The sequence below is a fragment of the Passer domesticus genome, chromosome 4 (assembly GCF_036417665.1).
Source record: "Passer domesticus isolate bPasDom1 chromosome 4, bPasDom1.hap1, whole genome shotgun sequence".
Taxonomy (NCBI): Eukaryota; Metazoa; Chordata; class Aves; order Passeriformes; family Passeridae; genus Passer; species Passer domesticus.
The window spans coordinates 64,139,017-64,154,092 of record NC_087477.1 but is presented as its reverse complement, the minus strand read 5'-3'; the positions used below and the strand labels follow the sequence as shown (position 1 = coordinate 64,154,092).

The 15,076-nt window shown below is 46.2% G+C and overlaps 1 protein-coding gene across 8 annotated transcripts in view; it reads left to right on the top strand.

Moving 5' to 3' along the window:
• The first annotated feature begins 2,903 nt into the window (after positions 1-2,903).
• Positions 2,904-15,076, top strand: part of PCDH7 (protocadherin 7) — a 261,100-nt gene continuing 248,927 nt past the window's right edge. For all 8 annotated transcript variants that reach the window (XM_064418445.1, XM_064418443.1, XM_064418442.1 and 5 more), the window contains exon 1: positions 2,904-7,828. In XM_064418445.1, coding sequence (XP_064274515.1) covers positions 4,658-7,828 — 3,171 coding nt within the window. In that variant the 5' untranslated portion in view covers positions 2,904-4,657. The remainder of the gene's footprint in view (positions 7,829-15,076) is intronic.

The following is a 15,076-nucleotide window of genomic DNA, read 5'->3' as shown; positions in this document are numbered from 1 at the left end:
TGCGATTGTCAGCAAGACGGATTCCTTCCCACACGCAAGATGCCACTTCGGTGGCCTTATCAGATGTTCCCTTTAAGGACACAAGCTCCTATTTCCCCTCTGTATATCACCAGCATCTCGGGCTATTTTATTTATTACAGACGATTACATTTGTGATCCCTCTTCCCACTTGATCTCACCAGATCAGGAGGACAAATGCCGTGTCGTGTCTGAGCGCGTGTGGGCGTCTGTGTGCATCGGAGCGGGGGGGCGGCCGCGAGGGGGGAGTTACACTGCGCAACAGATTTGCCCGAGAGGGACAAACCTCCCCCGCCTGGAACAGCCGGGCTTGTTCCTACCGACACCCGGGAAGCTGTGGGGGCGCGGGACCGGCAGTTTACGGTGCTGGGGAGGCGGAGAGAGCGTGCGGGGGTAATTCTACGCTCTCCCGTCTCGAACGAGTGGGATGCGGGGGCAGCGGGGGGCGCGGGGGACACACGGCCAGCACAGCCCCGTCCTCCCCCCGGCAGCCGGGCACGTGGACCGGGAACAGCGCGGCCATCCACCATGCAGCGCACGTCGGGCCCATTTCCCACGCCGGCCGCCTGCCCTGGGGGAGGAGGGGAGGAGGGGAGGGAGGAAGAGAGAATGATAGGAAAGGGGGGGCCGTTACCTCTGCTCCGAAAGAGGAACCAATCCACTGTGAAGGACGCAGCACTCCCGAGCAGGAAAGACATTGCACATTCAGAGGGAGATTGCATGTGAAGACACTGCAAAAAAAGAAGGAAAGGAGGGGGGGACTGGGGGGCGCAGACCGCGTGTGAAAGGCATAGTGTGTGTAAGAGAGGCCAGCGAGGGTAGGAAAGGAAGGGGGAGCAGTTGCACATGGCAAGAGAAAGAAATCACTCATTCGCTTGAAAGAGGCACTCGCAAGGAGACCGTAGTAGAAACAACGGGGAAGGAGACTCAAGCAAGGAGGCGAGCGTCCATGCCGTGCAACAGCCTGGAATCCGATTAAAGTTTATGGCGGGGAGGTTAAAAACGCTCTCATCCCGCCCCTTCCCTGGTGAATGCATTAAGTTTCCTGGCTGCGTTTAAAAACACAAAGGGACGGGAAACAGCGGGACCAGCGGTTCGCAGTTGTATTTCCAGTTCAGGGAGCCAGTGTAATGCAGTATGCTGGTATTCCTACGTACTGACATGTCTGGATCTTACACTGTGAGCAAAATTTCCTCCTCACGGAGCTCCAGAACAGCGAGGGGGAATTTTGACAAATTCAAGTTGCTTGGCAAATATAATAGGGATTTGGTACTAATCCTACTTAACCCGCTGCGAAGATGCTGCGCTCCCGAACCCCCCTCCTCCGTCCGGGACTGCGGCGGTGAGCACTGAGCCTGCGCCGAGCTGGGCTTTCTCGCTGATGCTGCAGATAGAAAGCCGAGTGTCTCCAGCGCCGGCGGGGGAGGGTTTTCGTGTTCTGGCGAGGCAGAGCGGCCGAGGCCGGTGCCAGGGCCGGAGGAGGCGCCGGAGGAGCAGCCCTGCAGCCCTCCGGAGAAGGGAGCAGTCCCTCCCTTCCTAGCGCCGACTCCATGCGGCGGGGCTCTGCCCCTCTGTGTCTCTGGACTCCTCAAGGAAAGAGGTGGCAACCTTCCCTCCCTCCTACAATTGCTCACCGCCCCAAATGACAAAGACACGCTGTGACCGTTGCTTTGAACCACCTCAACATATCCGGCCGCTTTTCGCTTAAATATATCGTCGCGATGAAAGAGACATTTCGCTACATTGGTCTGCATGCGTTTTTATTCAAAAGAGCCATATATATCGAGGAATGCACACGCAAACACATACAGAACGCGCACATACAGAACTTGCTTTGCCACATGTGTTCACAGAGGGAGAAAAAGCAGCTGGATTCCTGCCTTCCCCTGGCTGCGCGCACGCACACAGGCTCACACACATGTACCCGCACACACACACATGTACCCGCACACACACCCGCACACGCTCATTCTCTCCCCACTGGCTGCCCCACGCTCGCCTGCCCCCGGAGTCTCCCTCTTTTCCCTCCGGGCTCCGAGCAGAGAGGACAGGTAAGGAGCCAGGCATCAACAAGGGTAGGGCGGGAGCACACAAAAGCCATACGCGATTAAATGGCTCAAAGTCAAAAGGAGACGCGAACTAGAGACGTCAGAATAAGCAAAGTTGAGCCGGAGAGCTTTACCATTAAAGTTTATTTCCCACTTACCCAGGTAGGTGACGCTACATTTTAGCAATCATCGAAGCACCAAGTCTGTGTTCGGAAATAAATCTGTTACTTCTTACATGTGTTTATTCTACTAACCCTCTCGCTCCCTTCTTGATCATCTTCTCGGAGGGTTTTTTTCTTGGTGGTGTTTTTGTTTTTCTTTCTCCTAGGATACCCACAAACATGCTGAAAAGACACATTCAAACATGGTAATAGGAAGAACACAATCACAAAGACAGAGAGGCTGAAACAGCACTGGGAAATAGGACGAAAGTCTGAGATCTAAGGCAGTCCCCTTTCTCCCTGGAGTTTTATGCAGTTACAGTGACTGCAGCTATTTCACAAAAGCACCGACACAACAGGGGAAGGTGGGAGTCTGCGAAACGAGTTTCCTTACCAGCTTGATTCCGCAAAATGCAGAACAGAAGAAAAGAAAGGCGAACAAATATTTGCTTTAAAGATCGTTGCTCGATTCACAGTCTATAGCGGACGTGGGGAGGGAAGGGGTAGGAGAAAATCACTACAGATCACGGGTTTGAGAAAGCAACAGAAGCAACACTCGGGCTTGAAATGAGGATCGGTTTTGAGGACTGAACTGGTGTTTTGTGATGAGCAGCTATCCCACTTGCAGCACTAGCAGCAGAGACAGAGGGTAAGACTGAGCTTTCTGGAGTGCAGCGCTTGACTCGTCCTCCCTCCTCCTCCTCCCTCCCTCCCCTCCCGCCCTCCCTCTCTCTCTCGCTCTCTCTCTCTCTCTCTCTCTCTCTGCTCTCCCTCTTTCTCTCTCTCCCTCTCTTTCTGTGTGTATGTAGCGCAGGCGGCTCTGCTGCTGCAGCGTCAGGGAAGAGCTACCGAGAGAGGCTTCAGCAGCTCCCTCCACTTTGGGCAAACTTGCCGGTTTACCGCTTCTTCTCCTTTTTTTTTTTTTTTCTTTTTTTTTTTTTCCTCTTACGAGTGGGAAGCTTCTCAATTGCCATTCAACATTTTAAAGCACAAGCCGCTCTGCCGTGAAAGCGTCTGATCCACACTTCTCTGAAAGACACAGGAGGGAATACACAATTGCAGATTTCACCCACTGTGGCGGTGCAGATCACAGGAAACAACTGACTGATACAATTTTATTTGCAAATAGAACTCTGTATTTTTTTTTAATCGCGTCGCGGCTCTTTTCCCCTCCCCTTTGCCATTCCGCTTTATATGGATGTAATTCAGAATCTGTGTTAATTCACATGGGGGATCCAGTTACATCTTGTTCCGCTCCGGGTATAATTACGAGAGACCAATAATCGCCTTTGGACACATAGTTTTGTTGCTAACCTTTGAACTGAAAGGATCAAGTTCAGATCTGGTTACCTGCATTGGGACGGGAAGGAAGAGGAGAGAGAGAGAGAGAGAAAGAGAGAGAGAGAGACTGCAATCTCATTTGTGAATCGCTCTCAGTGCTGCAGATCCAGATTGCTTTAACACATGCAGTGCAAATGCAGGTAAGGCACACACACAAACTGCGGATGCAAAAACAAACTTGGGACTGTTGTGTGTCTATATTCTTATCTCCAGCCTTGCAAATTCTGGGCAAACGGCTTCTGCAGCTTCTGTATCGTTGCTTTGTGACTAATGACCTTGCGCAGAGTTGTTAAAAAAATCCGCTCCGGAGAAAGAGCTGAACATTTTAGGCGATCTCTGAAGATGGATTTGGGTGCTTTTCTGCCAGCCAAAGGGGATATTCTGTGGACTGCACTGTAATACTCGGGGTTCTCCTGTCAGCTGTGCAGACACCGACATTATTGGGATTTTTTTTTTACTTTTTTTTTTTTTTTTTTTTTTTTAAGAACTGCCTATTGCTAAGAGGATTTGGAGTTTTCCCGGACCCAAGCCCTTTGAATAAAGCAAATCACAATTTTTTCCCCTGTGTGTGCAGAGAGGGGGAAGAATAAAGCTATTGCCTTGGTCGTAAACGGCTGAGAGGGAGAGGGAGAGAGAGAGAGAGAGAGAGAGAGAAAAGAGAGAGAGTGTGTGAATTGTAGTTAACTCTAGTGTTGAAGACGACAACCTGGGGGGCTTCGAATCGTACAGTACTGCTCCTGCTTTTATTGCAAACCTTGCAAAGTGATTACAGTAAAATCAGAGAGGAGGAGGAGAAGGGGGAGGAGGAGGAAAATCCCATCCTATCTACTGAGATGAATCTTTAAAAAGCAAAATCCACTGTCCCGTGAACTGTAAGTATACCGCAACTGGAAGGCAGGGAGGCAGTGAAGGAGCCAGCAGCAGGGTTTTGACCACCAATTGCAGCAGTCATGAGACAATAAGTTTCCAGAAATAGAGGATTTTATAATTGATCACCTGGACTCTCAGCCGCACTGTTGGCTTATCAGGGGAGTTTATTGGGGGACAGGCGGGAGTGAGAGGAGGGCGGGGGGTTTCGGTACGAGGAAGATGAGGAAGATGCGGACCTTCCTTCGCTTTGTGCATTGCTACTGCTGCTGCTTCTTGCTCCTCCTGCCTCCGCCGCTCTGGGTCAGCCTCGCAGCGGCTAAGCAGCTCCTGAAGTACCGGCTGGCCGAGGAGGGACCCGCCGACATTCGCATCGGCAACGTGGCTTCCGACTTGGGGATCGTGACAGGCTCCGGAGAGGTGACATTCAGCCTGGAGTCGGGCTCCGACTATCTCAAGATCGATAACATGACCGGGGAGCTGAGCACCACAGAGCGGCGCATCGACCGCGAAAAGCTGCCGCAGTGCCAGATGATCTTCGACGAGAACGAGTGCTTCTTGGACTTCGAGGTGTCGGTCATCGGCCCCTCGCAGAGCTGGGTGGACCTCTTCGAAGGCCGGGTCATCATCCTGGACATCAACGACAACACCCCCACCTTCCCTTCCCCCGTCCTCACGCTCACCGTGGAGGAGAACCGGCCCGTGGGGACCCTCTACCTGCTCCCCACCGCCACCGACAGGGACTTCGGCCGCAACGGCATCGAGCGCTACGAGCTGCTGCAGGAGCCCGGCGGGGACGGCGGCCGGCGCGGCGGCGGGGGGGGCTCGGCCGCGGCAGCCCCGGAGAGCGCCCCCTTCCCCGGCGGCAGCAAGCGGCGGCAGGAGGCGGAGGCGGCGGCCCGCAGCAGCGTCTTCGAGCTGCAGGTGGCCGACACCCTGGACGGGGAGAAGCAGCCGCAGCTGATCGTCAAGGGGGCGCTGGACCGGGAGCAGCGGGACTCCTACGAGCTCAGCCTCCGCGTGCGGGACGGCGGCGACCCGGCCCGCTCCTCGCAGGCCATCCTGAGGGTGCTGATCACCGACGTGAACGACAACAGCCCCCGCTTCGAGAAGAGCGTCTATGAGGCGGACCTGGCGGAGAACAGCAGCCCTGGGACGCCGATCCTGCAGCTGCGAGCCACCGACCTGGACGTGGGGGTGAATGGACAGATCGAGTACGTCTTCGGGGCGGCCACTGAGTCCGTCAGGCGCCTACTGCGGCTGGACGAGAACTCGGGCTGGCTCAGCGTCTTGCACCGCATCGACCGGGAGGAGGTGAACCAGCTTCGCTTCACTGTCATGGCCCGAGACCGGGGCCAGCCCCCCAAGACAGACAAGGCCACTGTCGTGCTGAACATCCGGGATGAAAATGACAACGTGCCCACCATCGACATCCGGAAAATCGGGCGCATCCCGCTCCGGGACGGGGTGGCAAGCGTGGCCGAGGATGTGCTGGTGGACACCCCCATTGCCTTGGTGCAGGTGTCAGACCGGGACCAAGGTGAAAATGGTGTGGTGACCTGCACTGTAGTGGGCGATGTGCCCTTCCAGCTCAAACCGGCCAGTGAGGGTGAAGGGGAGCCACAGAATAAGCGCAAGTATTTCCTCCACACCTCGGCCCCTCTGGATTATGAAGCTGTCCGTGACTACAACGTGGTGATTGTGGCTGTGGACTCAGGCAGCCCCAGCTTGTCCAGCAACAACTCCTTGCTGGTGCGGGTTGGGGACACTAATGATAACCCTCCCATGTTCAGCCAGGCTGTGCTGGAGGTCTCCTTTCCAGAGAACAACTTGCCTGGAGAGAGGGTGGCCACAGTGGTTGCCACAGATGCGGACAGTGGCAAGAATGCTGAGATCACCTATTCCTTGGAGGCCTCACCCCTCTCCTCAGAGGCACCGGGCAGCATCTTCAGCATTGACCCTGACTCTGGGGATGTGTCAGTGCAGGCAGTGCTGGACCGTGAGCAACGGGACACCTATGAATTTCAGGTGACGGCCCGGGACAAGGGGGTGCCATCGCTGCAGGGCTCCACCACAGTGGTGGTGCGAGTGTCAGACCGCAATGACAATGAGCCACGCTTCATGCAGGATGTGTTCACCTTCTATGTGAAAGAAAACCTGCAGCCCAACAGCCCCGTGGGCATGGTGACTGTGATGGACTTTGACAAGGGCCGCAATGCCGAGCTCAGCCTCTCCATTCAGCCTGGAGACCACGAACAGGCAGCCGGCATCTTCTCCATCGAGAATGACACTGGAACCATTTTCTCCACTGTCTCTTTTGACCGTGAGCAGCAGACCAGCTACACCTTTAAGGTGAAGGCAGTGGATGGGGGTGAGCCACCACGGTCTGCCACAGCCACCGTGTCTCTCTTTGTGATGGATGAGAACGACAATGCACCCACTGTCACCTTCCCCAGCAACAGCTCCTACACTGTGCTGCCACCCTCCAGCAACATGCGCACCGTGGTGGCCACAGTGGTCGCCACTGATGCTGACACCGGTCTCAACGCTGACCTCAATTACAGCATTGTTGGGGGCAACCCATTCAAACTCTTTGAAATAGACCCGGCCAGTGGTGTGGTGTCACTGGTGGGCAAGTTGGCCCCCAAGCACTATGGCCTGCACCGCCTGGTTGTGCAGGTGAATGACAGTGGGCAGCCACCCCAGTCCACCACTGCCCTGCTCCATGTCTTTGTCAATGAGAGCCTGTCCAATGCCACTGTGGTGGAGAGCCAGGTGGCCCGCAGCCTTCACACCCCACTGGCCCAGGACATTGCTGGTGATCCCAGCTATGAGCTGAGCAAGCAGCGGCTCAGCATAGTCATTGGTGTGGTGGCTGGCATCATGACCGTCATCCTGCTTATCCTCGTGGTGGTCATGGCCCGCTACTGCCGATCCAAGGGCAAGCATGGCTACGAGGCCGGCAAGAAGGACCATGAGGATTTCTTCACCCCCCAGCAGCATGACAAGGCCAAGAAGCCCAAGAAGGACAAGAAAGGCAAGAAGGGCAAGCAGCCCCTCTACAGCAGCATTGTTACTGTTGAGGCTTCCAAGCCCAATGGGCAGCGCTACGACAGTGTGAACGAGAAGCTCTCGGACAGCCCTGGCATGGGCCGATATCGCTCGGTCAATGGCGGCCCAGGCAGCCCTGACCTGGCCAGGCACTACAAGTCGAGCTCACCGCTGCCCACTGTCCAGCTGCACCCACAGTCCCCCACTGCTGGCAAAAAGCACCAGGCCGTGCAGGACCTGCCCCCAGCAAACACCTTCGTGGGCGCTGGTGACAACATCTCCATCGGCTCGGACCATTGCTCCGAGTACAGCTGCCAAGCCAGCAGCAAGTACAGCAAGCAGGTAAGAGCGCTGCGCCCCGCGGGCCCCCACACGCAGACACACGCACACAGAAAGGGTGAGGGAGCCGGCATGCCCGTCCCCCCGCCTCCCACACTGGCACAGGCACACTCCCCGCCAGGGTTCAGTGACCCGTTCAGTCTGGTGCTCCCGCCCCCCTCCCTCTAGGCAGGCAGTCAGGTGCACAGACCAACACACAGCACGAAGGAAGAACAGTCAGACATCTTTATTGCTATTGCTATATTTTTTTATCCTTGCCTCCACTTATCAGATCCGGCAGCCGACCAGCCCGTCCGTGCAGCCGGCGCTGCCCCAGGCAGCCGGCGGCGGAGGCCGGGCTCTGTCGCCAGTCCCGGCAGGGGCTGTGAGGCAGCCTGAGATGCCTTTATCAGCCGCGCTCCCGGAGGCCAAACCCGGCGGTTTTGGGGGGGTCGAGGGGAGACCAGGACCCCCCAGCAGGCGGAGCCGCCAGCCCCCTCCCGCTCCCCGGCCCCGCCTCCATCAGCCCGTCCCGGCGCTTTCCCCACCGAGATGCTTTCCCAGCCTCAGGGATGTGTCAGCTCCGGCTGAGGAGGAAAGTTTCGCCTCGGCAGCCAGTTGTTTCGGGGAAAGGGGGTTGCTGCCTGCCTGACGCTTGCTAAAGCTGTGGGTGAGAGTGGATTTGCAGCCGCAGCGCTGAAGCGTTAATGGCTGTAATTACCGGGCCTTTCATTAGGACCAAAAGGCTTAATCTACACAGCCTATCTATGCTCTAATTTACACCACAGAGATTTGCACTCATTGCAGCAGTTGCTCTGAATACACATAAGCGTTAGTTTAGAATCGCACCTCAGTATATGTTCTCATTCCTTTTTTTTTTTAATGCCCCTCTTGCCTATCTCATGAAATTTCATTCACGCTGAGAGGCCCTAATTTGCTCGCCCAGCTGCTGCATAGCTCTGTTTGTAGTCGTGATACCTCTCGGAGCGAAATGTGCCTTCAGGGGTGCCACGAGTGGCTGGCTCTGGTCTCGACTGTGTTGCCAGGGCTCGGTTCAGTGAAGCTCCGATAGCCTAAGAGTGGTGACGGTAGGGACAGTTTTTACAGTCCTTGAAATAAGATAGGGGTAGCACAGAGAGGAATCAAGCTTCTAAAGAAAGGCTTCCGTTTATTTTATAAGACGCTTATGTACCCTGAACAGAGGTCCCTCTTTTTCGGGGGAGTACTTTTTGGGTGATAGTACGTGTAAGATAACATCCTGAACGGTTTCTCAAATGCAATGCACGCTACACAGGAAGCTAGAGGCAAATGAATGCTGATTCATGTAAGCCTGGAATAGGGAAATTCTGACTAATTTGACAAAAGTGCTTTCTTTTCCACTTATTGACGTGTAAATATGGTACACGATGACATTTTTTTATACTTTGAAATGTTTGCTAGCTTACTAAAATTGAAGTTTTACAAGTGTTGCCAGTATTTGCATTCTGCTCAGAAATACTTAAAATATAGTAGCATAAAACTAATTGTGTAAGCCACCCCCTCCAGTCTTTCAGGTCACCAAAATAATGTAATTGTAATATGCACCAGTGCTTTTGTATATGTGGCTTTGCAAGTGATACAGGCTTATAGAATGTTTGACACAGTAGTTTCTGTGTGACACATTTCATTAATGCTTTCCTACAGAATACATCACAATTTCAGTTTGAGAATAGTCTGTATAAAATACAAATTACTAAGTTGTTTATCTTTCATCTCCTAAGGCTTATTAAGCGCAGAGTAGATTGTGCCATTTTAGCAAACACTGGAATAAAAGTAGCAGTGGAATGTATGCTAATCAGATATCACTTCTTTCTTGATACTGCAGTTCAGCTAAACATATGGATTATAATATGTTAATAATATTAGTTATTATGTTAGTAATATATTTTGAATTACTTAATATATTCCAAGGATTTCTTTTGATATAAAATATATGAGAAAACTTAGTATAAGAAAATGGCTTTATTGCACTTTTACAAAGTAGTGCACCTTGAATTGCTCCGTTACTTAAATTGTTTGCTGCAAACCAGTTCCTCAGTGTTGATAGTGCTCATGTTAAATATTAGCCTGTTATGAATGTTCACTTATTCAAGTAGTTTATAGCCAGTATTCTAATGTCTTATCTATTTATTTTTAAATATGTAGAGTATTTTCACACTTGTAAAGCATGCACATAAATTGGAAATTGTCCAAGAAAACAGTAAAGGTAGTGTTAAATAACAGACTTTATGGGAGAGTCTATCAGTCACAAACCCTCTGTTTCTACTTTCCTGTGTGTACTTGCCAGCTTGTTGCTGAGTGACATTGTATACTTTTGCTCATTTTACATAGTACTGAGGATATTAAGATTTACTTGCATAAACAATATGTACACTTTTCATGTCTCAAACATTGACAGTGAAGTATTTCTCATTTTTTTAACACCCAAACCATGTGGAGCTCTTATTCAGCACAATTGTTTAGAGAGAAATGTGAAGCAGATGCAGATAAAGGGTTCTGATGGGGTGTATATCAGATTGTTTCATAGTTCTGTTCTGCTGTACTTCTGGAACAGAACCAGTAGCATAATGGTATGACTGTGGTAGGGAGACTACTTGAAATCTCTAAGACTGCCTTTATTTACTCATTGTCAGTTCCCTTTGTTCTAAGGAGACATTAGACAGCGTATAAAATTTTAGAACAAATAAGTGGACCCAGCAGGACATACCTGATCTAAGTTACTGGAGAGGAGAGTGATGCTAATTACCCATTAGTGTAATTAGAATTGGTAACTGATACTTTCTTATAACTACAATACAGTAGACAGGAGATAAAGTCTCTACTTACATGACCTACTGGTGTACCCCAGGGAACACAGGTTGTTTTCATTCCCATGATTTGATACTTAATTTTTAAGGTGATGAAATGAATTCTTACATGTGTTTCAAAATACATCATGTTTGATACAGGACTGTATAAGAGAAGGTAGTTGGAGAAAACCGCAAACAATTTGTATCTCTCCTCCTTATGATGTCTTTTATATAAAGTTTAAAGCAAAATTCTGTATTCAGTAGACTTCTGATATTTCACAGTCGCTATTTTTAGGAGATCTTTAGCAAGTTTAACTCTTATCCTTGTCTTACTTATCATGGTATTACTCTGAAATATTCTTTTAGCCTCTCACTTATCAAGTCTCTCCTTTTCAGTAAAGTACTACAAATGTTTAAAACACTTAGCATTCCACAGGTCTTAATCACTTGCCAAAAGTTAAAGCTGTACAGAAGTGTTTTATTGAATGGGGATGAGTTTAAGTAAGTGGTTTTCTGGATCATGGATTTAAAATTTGAAACCTCCAGGTGCTGCACATTGCCTGTGAGGAGCCTGGATATTGGGATTTCCAGCCAAAGATAATGAAAGCTCAGTGCCTAAGGGGAATCACTTAACAGCTTGGAGAGTTACATACTTAATCATAGATCTCATAATGAATTTTAATTGTAAATACTTGTTTATTTTATAATTTAGTTACAGATATATTTTTAAAATATATACTTCTCCACCTCTTTGTCTCACAGTGTAAAATAGTGTCATAAAAGCAGTTTTATTTCAGTGAAAATTTCAGTCATGAGTCCACACATTACCAACAACTCTTTGAAGAACAAGCCTTTTAAACACTCTTTATATGTTTATATTTCTTAGCCATCACCTTATCTTGGTTTCTTTTTTACTTGCTTTACTATGAAATGATTATTGGCTCTTTAAAACATTTGGGTCTTTAAAACACTCCAGTTATAATGCTGAGATTTTTTTTCTTGGTGTTTTTTTTTTTTTTTAAGAGATATTGGTCACGATAAGTGGAACTTATAGAAACAGTAAATTAATTCCTGTGCAGAATTATTTCTGTACTTGTACATTGGCTTCTTAGCTAACTCTGTAATTCTTTGTGAAAAATCCCAATGCCTTTTCTCATTGAAAATGTATTGTTTAATGAAAAAAATGTTTATCAAACCAGTGTGCTGACACTCTAATCAAAATTATATGCATTTGCTGTAAAGTCTTAACTTTCCTGAAAGTGGAATACATAGAAATTAATTTCTGAAAAAAAATCCTTGTTCCACAGCCATTTAATTTATTTAATACTATTTCAAACATAAATGAGTCTGCTGCAATATTGCAGAAGTATTTTGACTAGTTGGTTGTCATGTATGTCAATTGAATCTATAAACTAAATGGATCAATTTCCTCATAAACATGCACATATACCCAGCAGCCCTAATAAGACCCCAAATTCATCTATAAAGGAGGCAATCAGTTTAACCATACAGAAGGGTATAATCTTTCCTCTTGTTTATGTACAGACACACACATACACAGACAGGCTTATCTCAAAGGCTATTTTTTATATTCCCAAACACCTCTAGAAATTAAATTTTTTCACAACTTTAAGCTAAGAAAATATGCTACAGTATAATAATCATAAAAATAACAATGTCATTGTGGCACTGCCATGTCAAAAAAAGAAGAATATTGTTATTGAGTATAAACATTTACATTGCTGACTTCTTTCACACATTTAACTTTCATACTGTTTAGTGGAAAGCATACCGAAGTATTTTCAATTTTCTGTTCTCATTTTGTATTATGTTAAATATTTTACAATTAGTTTTTAAAAGTGACCCACATTTCACCTTCAGTAGCAAATTATGATGAGAGAGGGGCTAATTAAACATGAAATGGATGTATCATTGATGCTTTAATTATCTTTATTTAACAGAAAGTGTTCCACTGATAAGTGCAGCTTTTATTTTTTTCCTTTCCAGTAAAATCATCTTGTACAGTGCACAAATGACTAAGTTACCACTGAATCATTCTGCACTCCCAAGAGATGTACAGAGCCAAAAGGGACAGGATCTGAGTAAAGAAGGATACATGCTCTGAATAAGTAAAGAACTGTACTATTATAGGCAAGGGGTAGCAAGAAACATCTTTAAAAGGACAGAATCTGATTTATCAACTCAGACAGCTCTCTGGCATTATACAAAGTGAACTTGGGTTATAAACATGGTTAGCCGCTTTACTATTGCTATCAGTCTTTATGTTTCTGAGTGTGTTTCTTCCTTTTTTTCTTTTTTTAAGGTTTTTGTTTAGTTATCTGGTTTTCTAGTATTTGAGATAGTTGCTAGTTTGACCATCAGTACAGCTTTGTTTCATCTCTGCAGCTTCAGACTCATTTTCCTTTAAGTATTTTCTTTTAAAATTTAAGAAGGTTTATGTACTTAGTAATATGCTAGGCTACTTTGACATATAAAACTCATCAGTTTGGTTTTGCATTAAAATATAAAAGAAAATCAACAAACTTCAGAAGTAGTTAGCATTATAAGTCAACTAAATCCTTGACAAGTACTCTGAACTCTTCACTATAATTGCAAAACATTTTAGTACTTAATTACTAATCTTAACAAGATTAACATAATTTTTAGTATATATATAGAGGGAATCTTGATAGAAGCATATGAGAAATCCAGTACAGTATTTAACAGGAAGATTTTCTAAGCAAGTCTGCTTCCAACAGACATTTTAAACTGTTAAAGTTGCAAAATATACTTTTTTCAGTGTTAGGCCATATTACATGTAATATGTTCCATATAATTTATGCTCTACATTTCTCCATTAAAAAAAAAATACCTTTTTAGATGGTTTCAATTCAGCATGTGCTGAGAATATGGTATTTTTCTATTTTTCTTCCCTGATTTTTCTTTCCTGGAAGAGTAAATTTGTTTTCTGTTATCAGATTTTAAGACTTTTGTAGTATATACTATGCATTCATTTTAATTGATAATTGAAATGACAAAAATAAACCAACAGCTACAGTCAAGGATCAAAAAAATATTTTAAATTATTGTTATTTTTGTATATAAATTTGCATTATTTTAATTTTTAATTAAGTTTGTAAAAGAAAATTGTGACATGTATAAAGGTGTATTTCAAGCTAGGACTTATTTACTGTTTTGCATATATTTCAGGAAACAGACTTCCCAAGATCACTTGTATTTTGTTGTTGTGTATGACAAAATATCACAGTAATGCTGTAGTAACTAAGATTAGGGGGCTTCTGAAATGGGTGATAAGAATTAGAATGGAATAAGACCAGAATAATCCGTAGGAGATTTTAAACTTTTTTATTTCGTATTTTAATGCAATTTCCTCTAAAAATATTTAACTGAGAGCAGGTCATGAACACAAGTCAAAATCTCAAAATGTAATTATACTGAAGTATGAGTTAGTCAGGTTTCTGAATTATGTCAGTGATACACACTGAAGCTGTCCAACTGTGTGGAGATGTGCTTAGCATGAGTCATTTGCTCACTCTTATGTGGCCATTTTCACTGACAAGAGATCTAAAATTAAAATTAAGAACAACTTTTGGAGGTATTAAAACCCCAAAGGATTAGCTGTATATATGGCACATACAAACAGCATGGAGCAACCATTTATTATTACTTTTTGTGAAAGGAGAATATAGAAAAACATTAGAGTAAATTTTGGGGTTTGGAGGTTTGAACAGAAACAATGTTCTGGCCCCATTTAAAACTGCAAGGTAGGTAAAAGTGATGTGACTTTTTTATTGTTCATACCAGTAAAAAAAAAAATCCTCTCATTTAGGAAAAAAGTTGTTTTGAAATCATTAGTTTCTAAAGTGCAGTCTTTGGGGCAGCATAGCCCCAAAAGATCAGTTTTACTCAGAGTGGACCATAAACAACACAACTATTAGAAGTTGAAGAAAACCATGATCATTGTCTTTCAAAACCTAATTTTCCTTATTAACTACTAATAAGACTGAGTATATTTTTTAAAGGCAAACATTTTTCTGTCAGATGAGATTTTGCCATAGATTTAATGTTCTAATGTCTGAGTTTGTAACTGAATGAGATGAATGTGTGCTTGCAAGTAGCATTCTTGCAGTATTAGGAAGCAATAAAATTGATATTTATCAAAGTGTTTGGTATAAGGTCTTTAATTATGGATAATGTAAAGTTAGTTTTTTAAGTCTAGGTACAGAAGGTACGTATTAGCTGATGCTGAAAATTGCTCACGGATAGAATCAGAATGCAGAAATACTGATTCCACCTGCCAAAAATTCAGAGACAATATTATCTTGCAGTCATGTCTGAACAAATTCCTTTATGGTCCCCCCTTGTAAGTAAAAAAAAATTGCCACCTGACAGCATAAAAATTCCTGAATTTTTAAGTGGTCAT